This window comes from Nannospalax galili, unplaced genomic scaffold (assembly GCF_000622305.1).
Source record: "Nannospalax galili isolate Female #2095 unplaced genomic scaffold, S.galili_v1.0 scaffold828, whole genome shotgun sequence".
In the NCBI taxonomy this organism is placed as follows: Eukaryota; Metazoa; Chordata; class Mammalia; order Rodentia; family Spalacidae; genus Nannospalax; species Nannospalax galili.
The window spans coordinates 1,772,738-1,781,711 of record NW_008359075.1 but is presented as its reverse complement, the minus strand read 5'-3'; the positions used below and the strand labels follow the sequence as shown (position 1 = coordinate 1,781,711).

At 34.4% G+C, this 8,974-nt stretch overlaps 1 protein-coding gene across 1 annotated transcript in view; it reads right to left on the bottom strand.

Moving 5' to 3' along the window:
- Cntn6 (contactin 6) overlaps positions 1–8,974 on the bottom strand; it is a 384,479-nt gene that overhangs the window by 53,289 nt on the left and 322,216 nt on the right. Inside the window, 1 exon segment of the mRNA XM_008822699.2 lies at positions 861–988. Coding sequence (XP_008820921.2) covers positions 861–988 — 128 coding nt within the window.

The following is an 8,974-nucleotide window of genomic DNA, read 5'->3' as shown; positions in this document are numbered from 1 at the left end:
AGTATAAGATTTCAATAGAAAATATGAGAAGGCTACAATTGCTGAATTTACACATTTGCGCTTAATTAGCGGCACAATGTTTTAACAGGACAGTCATTTTATCATCCAGGAGGCAAGAAATGATAGGAGTGACATGGCTTCCATAAACAAAGCAGTTTTATGAGCTAAGATTAAATATAATAAACTAGTGAAAGCAGTCAGCAGGCAGTTCTGATACTAATTATGTCCCTTGGTGATAAATGGAGGTGCGTTTGGATTGATATTAGCTGAAAACTCTTAAAAGTGGAATATGCAGCTTTACTTTCCCAAATTGTATGAGCTATCAATTTTCTGGAAAGGGAATATAATAATGACTCCTATGGATACTATGATTTTAATGCTTTCTCTTTGAAAAAAAAAAAACTTCTTATTAAGTAGATCAAGAAACTCTAGCTTTCCTTGGTTATATGCCAAGAGTTATTCAGAAAATGAATACTTTTCATATTTGATAATCTTAGGCACATGTAAAATGTTCACACAAAACAACAGTACCCAAATAACATTTAATCAATAAAAAGACTATCTAGTGGCTTTATCAAAATGTTGGTAGCATCATATACTAAAGTATGTGAAATTTTAATATTTCATGTCAGGGTTTTAAATCTGCCATATTATACATGGGCATCATTTTCATCACCAAATAATTCACAGTTGTCATATTATACTACAAAGTGTGCATCCCACGAATCAGCATGGTAGCAGAACTCTTAAACGTTGAACTAAAATGTATCACATAAGATACAAGTTTGGCATGGCAACACAGTAGGATAGGAATAAGTAATTTTAATACACAATAAACCCAAATAAATACCATAAAGTACCTTTTACAATGAGACTGCCAGTGCTCTTTGCATTGCCGAATTGATTTATTGCTACACAAGTGTAGGATCCAGCATCCGACCTGGTCACATTGCATATCTTAAGGCTGCCATCCTCCAAGAGAAACACTCTAAAAACAACATATAAAATGGAAGGCTATTCAATTTGAATAAATTGTAGTTGTTTCCAAATATTATTTAAATCTTGGATGTCTGGAGTAGTATGAATTTATTCCTTTCCTATTACAATGCCCTTAATTAGAAACAATCTCAAGTGTAAACATTAGCATAAATTGCACAAAGTTTAATGTTGACACAGTTTTTTAAAACTTACACTATAATTTGAATTGCAGTTCTTTATTTCAATGCACACACATTAAAAATCAAATGAGTGCTTGATGCTCTAACACTCAATAAATGAGTGAAAAATTTAACTATTTACCATGTATTTATAATAGTAAACTAACTGTTGGAAATTGAGCTTAATCTTTGAGGAATGGAAATCATTCACATTTTAACTAATGATTTCATAAACAGTCTTATTTTATTCTTTTAATCAACAAACAACAGGGTGTGAACCAAAAACTTTTTTGCCTCTCCTACAAAGTTGAAGGTACCCTCTTTATTATTCTGTGTTAAGGATGTGCTTATTAGCATATCCTACCAAAAAGTAGCAGAGAGAAAAGTAGAAGTATGAATTATTGATGTACCAGGTGAAATTAAATATTCCTATATCATAGTGTACACAAAGAAGGAATAGCTAATATGTTTCAACTTCCCATATAATGATCTCCATCAAATTTTCTCTGAAATTTAGAGATAGACTTAGCATCCATCAGAATATTAATGAAAATATAGAAAACCCCAAGAATGCTCACTTTTAATTCATCACCAAATACCTTAACTAAAGAGACAAAATAGAAAACTAAAAGAATTTTTATTTTGGATCCCATTTCCATGGCATTCTATTTTAGTTACCAATATTTCAAATGCAAAACTTGAAAAATACTATGTGTGTTGAGGATTCTACCAAAGTGGCAACATGTGATTCTTCATGGTGTTCCTGGGTGGGTGTGGGGCTGGGGGTGGGTGTGGGGGTGTGTATGCCTGTGCAGGTATCTCAGCTGAGGGCTCTGCTGTTCCTGGGTTACAATCAAGAGAAGCCCAGATCACCAACCCATCACCCTTCATATATATATCTTCCCATTCCAAGGAAAGAAATCTTATTTGTTAATATCAGAAAAAGAAAGAAAAGTAAGTGGAAACAAATAAATTTTTAAGCAATATGGATTTGAGAGGAAGAGGGGCAAGCCCATTTGCATGTATGTCACATCTATTACCAATAACAAAATATTATTTGTTGCAGTGCAAACAGATCATTGTTTCTAATATGGGTATAACATGAGATGGAGCTAATATAATTACCCAATTTGTACCACAGAGAATATTAGCTAACTGCAATTTATATGAAACCAGCTTCTGTAGCTGGGCTTACTACCAATGAAGACTAAAGTCCTGTTTGTGAGCAGAAGAGCATTTGAGATTTTCTATAGCATATTATTTACATCGCCACTGTACTCCTCCAGAGAATATATGTGTTATATTATCTGACATTTGAAATATATAACTTAATAAATCTTGATTTACCTTTAAGAATTGAGTAGTATTTCCATGAAACAGTAAAACCAGTATTCTATTGTAGAGCAAGCATTTCTTGACCTGACTTCATGGGAAAAGGTCCACATTAAAAGCATTCCTGAACCTTCTCTACCTGTAGCATTTAGAGACTACGAGTAATTTCTGAAACTGAAAAATATGTTTTAACTAGTCTCTAAAACATTTTACATAATAAAAATAATGAGCAGCTGATATCTAAGAGTAATCAACAAACATTTGTTGAAAAATAAGAAAGAAGAAGAATATATCCAACCATAGTCAAAATATACTGAACAGCTGACATTTATAGATAAGATAAAATGCAGACTAAGGATTAATGGAACACTTTGATTTACAGGTTTGGTAACATTTGCACAGGAACATGAATACTGATATTCTAATATCTCTATTTAGGGATATTTGTGAAGGTACTTTATCTGGAGGATAGATCATGATATATGAGAAGAGAATATTAAAACATCCTATCGTCATTGCATTTATGTTTCACCAGAATTTAAAAACAAAGGGCAGATACAGGACAGGTAAGCTTGGTTACCTGTACAATAGCAGAAAGAACATTTTGGTATACAAATGGAGATTTGCATGAACAATCAGTCAAAATAGTAAATTAGAGGTGGAGAGACAATAATGTGGTGAGCTATGTACACTTTCATATTTGGACATAGTGTTGAGGCTATTTCAATAAATGATACCATAAGTTAATGTAGAAATATGTGAGAACCATGGGCTTATGGGAATGTTTCAAAAAATTCAATAGAAATTTAAATGGACAATTGGGAGAACAGATATTTTAACACTAATTTTTCTCCTTAGTTTAATAATCTCATTTTTGAAAAATACTTGTTTTTGAAGTAGCATGTTCGGTTTTACAAAATGATTCACGAAATAAGGCTGTTAAGTATCAAAGGTCCTGTTTTCCATGATATTGAATCATTGATCAAAATTTAAAATACTACTCCAGGATAATAAAACAGACAAACTGCCATTCAGTAATAGTAGGTGACTTCAATACTCCACAATTTTCAATAGACAGGTCAACTGGACAAATAAGAAACAGAGAGACATCTGAATTAAAAGACATCTTACATCAAATGGCCCTAGCAGACATCTACAGAATATTCCACCCAAGCACCGAAGAATAAATACACTTTCTACTCAGCTGCCTATGCAAGTTTTTCCTAAAACTGAACACATTCTGGGACCCAAAACAAATCTTAAAAAATACAAAAATAGACATGTAAGTCTCTGGAAAACAATAGAAGACCCAAATGTGAGTACGTGTGATTTCAGCCACCTGATATTTGACAAGGGTGCCAAGAACACACAATGGAGGAAAGACAGCATCTTCAACAAATGGCTCTAGCAAAATTGGATCTCCATCTGTAGAAGAATTAAATTGGGACCAATCTTTCACCCTACACAAAAGTCAATTCCAAATGGACCAAAGGCCTCAGTATAAAACATGAAACTCTGAAGCTGCTAGAAGAAAACATGGGCAGTACCCTCCAAATTATCGACATAAGAAAGGACTTCTTTCTAAATCAGACATCAGCTGCTCAGGCCTTAAATTCAACAATCAGTAAGTGGGATTTCATTAAGCTACAAAGCTTCTGTACAGCAAAAGAAACAACCAAGGAAGAGAAGAAGAAACCCACTGAGTGGGAGAACATCTTTACCAGCAACACATCTGAGAGAGGATAAGTATCCAGAATATACAAAGAATAAAAAAAAAAAGAAAGAAATAAGAAAATAAACTACCCAAAAATGATAGGCTATAACCTCAACAGAGAGTTCACAAATGAAGAAGAAAGCAGTTAAAAAACACCTTAAAAAGTACTCAACATACTTAGTATTCAGGAAAACGGAGATCAAATCACTTTAAGATTCCATCTTACTCCTGTCAGAATGACTAAAATCAAGATGAATGCTCATTCGCTGCTAGTGGGAATGTCATATATGTTAAGTCCTATCAGGTCAAGCATCTGTCCCTCATGTAAGCAAGCTCATTCACTGGAGTCTAGTGAGTCTATCTAGAGTCACTCCCTTAAAGAAGATCTGCTCTCCCTCATGCCACAGTAAACAGTTGCCAACAGGTCCTCAGTTAAGGTTGGGGCCTGCTGCCCATTTCCCCAGTTCTATGTTGGGTTTTTGTCTGATTAACTTGGCCTGGGTCTTGTGAATGCTGACACTGTTGTTGCAAGTTCAAAAGTGCAAGTTCCCAGAGGTCTGAAAACCTCTGTTTCCTTATGTTCAAGCACCAACCCTGACTCCTACAATGTTTCTGCCCCCTCTTCTATAATGGTCCCTTAGCCCTCGGTGGGTGAAGTTTAATATAGTTGTCCTATCCAGGGAAATGATTCAGCATGCAAGCTCTCATTCTCTAAAAACTGGCCAGTTGTGGCTGTCTGTGTGCATCGTACTCTGTTGTATGAGGAAGCGACACTTGTGAGAGTTGAGGGATGTATAAGCATTCTCTGTATTCCATGTTTTGCTATGTTTCATAAGCCTTGGGTGTAGGGGTTCCACTGTAGATGTTTCACTCAAGGCTGGGCATCTCCTAGGCATATATTCTCTGTTGTGACCAGTTGTAGAACTCTGTAATACCTGCCATCTTTTGGAAAAAGAAGCTTCATTGTTGAGTGCTGTATGGTATACTTGTCTGCAAATATGAGGATCTATATTTAGCATAGAGTAAGAAGTTTCATTTGCCTAAAGATAGGACAGAGATAGTGTTTTCTCTAGGATCTATGACCTCTCCCACTATGTGCATTTGGGTATATTTACAGTGCTACCCATGAGTTTCCTCTCACTGTGAGGACATTAAGTCCAGATTTTTGCAACAGCTATTGATTACCCCTTAGATAAAAGTGCCACTACTACAACAATATAGTTCGCTGTGCCAGTCATTGTGGTTATTAGGATTTCCAGCTGGGCTGATTTTCTCCCTTAGTAGCTTGCATTTCATTCTCTAGAACTATGACAGTAGTCTTTAGGGAGGAGGCTTCAAGGTCAGTCCCAATTACATTGCTCTGTGTCAAAATATGTCCTGTCTTAAGCAATATGGCATTATTATCAAGTTCTAGAACATAATCAAGGGGTGTGACAATATCCTGTAATATTTTGGAAATCTCTTGGATTGGTCAGTGGTTCCCTGACCAACCACTCAAAGTCAGGTTTCTCCTGTCTGGCACTGTTTTCTTGACATATAACCTTCACTCATGTCAAAATATTATATGTGTGTTATGTGTATTTTCAAGGAGTTTTTGAGTTAATGCATTTCCATCTAAGCTTTACTTTTCTCTCCCCCTCTCTCTATCTAACCTTCCTCCTCCCTCTCTAGTCTAAGTACCCACATTCTCCCCATTTTCTTCTTGATAAGTTTTCCTCCTATTATCCACCCTCTCTTGAGTTCCTTCTTCCTCTATACCCCCAAGATTTCTTGTATATACTTTCCTCCTTTCTTCCCAGTTAAATAGTCCCATTTTCTCCATTTCCCTCTTGGTAACATCTGTTTCCTACTATTCTTTCTTATTCTCATTCTTTCCCTTTACCTCCATGGTTCCTTTCTATTTTCCCGGCTCCTGTTGTTACATCAGGATTTATACTCACATATAGGGGATCCTTGCTAAGATCTGAAAATGAAGGAGAACATATGTTGCTTGTTTTTCCTGAGTCTGTTGCTTCACTTAGTACAACAGTTTCTAGTTCTATCCATTTATTTGAAGTTTTCATGATTTTGTGTTTTCTTATCACTGAGTAGAACTTTTTGTGTAAATGCACCACATTTTCATTATCCATTCATCATTTGAAGGACATTTAGGATGCTTCTATTTCTTAGCTATTATAAAAAGAGCAGCAACAAACGTGGATATATAGAAGTTGGATGAGTTCTTTGGGTATATGCCAAGGACTGATATAAATGGATCATATGGTAGACTCATTTTAGTTTTTTAAGATTTCTTCACACTGCTTTCCATAGGGGTTGCAAGACTTTGCATTCCCACCAGCAGTGAATGAATGTTCCCGTTTTTCCACATATCTGCCAGCATCTGGTATCTTTTGCTCTCTTAATCTTAGTCAGACTGATAGGGATAAGATGAAAGCTTAAAGTGGTTTTGATTTGCATTTCTCTACTTAGTATGTTGAGCACTTTTAGATATTTCTTGGCCTTTTTTTTAATCTCATCATTTGAGAACTCTCTGTTCAGGTCCTTAACTCACCTTTTTATTGGGTTGTTCATTTCCTTATTTCTTTTTTTGTCTTTTAGTTCTTTGCATATCCTGGATATTAATCCTCTGTCAGATGGTGTGTAACAGATGAAGATTTTCTCCCACTCAATGGGTTTCCTCTTCATTTCCTTGGTGGTTTCTTTAGCTACAGAAGTGTTTTTGTTTAATGAGGTCCCACTTGTCAGTTGCTGGCCTTGATACCTAAACAACTGATTTATGATTGAGATATTTCTGATAGCCTTTTGTGGTTGTGGCTGGTGCTCATTCTCTTAAAGCCCTGTTTCTGACTGGACCCAGGAGTGTGCTTTGTGGCTGAACTCACTCATGTTTATCAGTTCCTAAACTGCATTGGTTTGGGTGTCTCCAAATCCTGACACCTGAATTTTACTGTCTCTATATTTCATTAACAAAACTCTTCCTCTCATGTCTTAGTTCTCAAATATCTATTTATTTGGAGTAATCTATTGTTCACATAGTTAGATAGAAAATTTCTCATTACTTAACAAATTTTAATATTTAGTTGACTAAATTACACATCATAATATTTGCATTTAAAATGTTCTATAAGAATGTTACTTTAATGATGTCTATATGTATAGATGTAGAATAACCCTGGAACTGAAAGAAAGGTGAATAGTTAGCATTTCTTTGTAACTGATTATTCATTTCATTTTGTATTTGACATATTACATAGAAATTCAGAACAAAAAGTCATGTTTGGAAATCAACTGATACTGGATATATTTACTAGGGGCATGTGAAAACTGAGCTCAAACCCATGGAAACTTAGAGGTTAATTGATAATTTGAGGTAAGGTTTCATACAGGGATTGAGTGTGACACATTTCAATAATAGAGTTTCATAGAGGTACCATAAAGAGCAAACAATACTAGTAGTTGTCCTGTCCAGGGCCTACTTTCAGCCCTTTGTCTTCTACATCATGAGCTATTATAAATAATGCATTGTGAAGGTACAGTGTTACACCATGATACTACTCAGGGGCCCTTTATCTGGAAATTGAGCACTGAATTTCCAGTGCAGTGCAACGTTTTAATTCTTGATTACCTATACTTAATGTGGTGCTAACACATCATAAGCAATATAAGTATAATATAGATTAATATTTACATCTATTTTAAAACTACAATAAATAAAATATGCTTCAAAAATTCAGCACATGTATAAAGAGAACACACACACCACACATACATACACATACACATGCACACACATAGAAACTGCATACTAAAGAGAAAATGAGATCAATTTTTTTGTGATAGACTATCATAAGATTTAAGGACTCAGAAGATTAGCAATAGCTAAATTTCTTAAATTCAAAGAAATTAGGACATAGGGCAATTATAATTTCTTATTGCTGAAACTAGAGCAATATTGCTATTTTTATAGTGAGATTATTAACTGGAGCATTGCTTCTGGTCCTGTCTAAAGATAATACTGTAGACCATGAAATTTTAATTGACTGTCTAATTTTACTGATATCTGGAAAATGTAAAATAGATTGGAATAAAATGAGTTAGATGAGAAGTAGAAAAGTGTGTATAAATTTTTACTCTTCAGAATTTAGGCTCAAAGTAAAATGTCCCACTGGAGTCCATTTTAAATCAAATATTGATATTACATTTTAATGATTTTTCAACTGATTATTATAGTTCAGGTATGGTATAATATCTATGCTAATCACACTTCCAATTAATAGGCTATCTTTTAAGAATTCATCACTCCATAAGCCACCAAAATGACTGGCATGCTGATCAACAAACAAGCAAATATTGAAGCATACTCGTTTAAATAAAAATGAATGCTATTCTTTCCCATTCTTTATATTAATATCTTTAAGTGTTATGAGTGATGGTTCCACAGAGGGAATGTCTAACAACTCTGGCCAGGCCAAAACTTCAGATTTAATCAGTATATTAATGAGAACCTAATTTGCCTTCTCATAAGAGCATCCATTTATTATCCAAAAGGATAAAACCAAGAGATAGTGATCTTGTTAAATTAAAAAACTCTCTCAAATAGATGACTGAATGGGACTGTGTATACTGAATGATGAAAGTCATCTTCTGAAAAGTCCATATACTTACTATCCTTAATATTTAAAAATAGGAAATATAAGTTAGAACATTTATGAACATTTGTGAGCAAATATATTATTCAACTGTTATATTTTTCTGAATTTTGAGAAAGAAT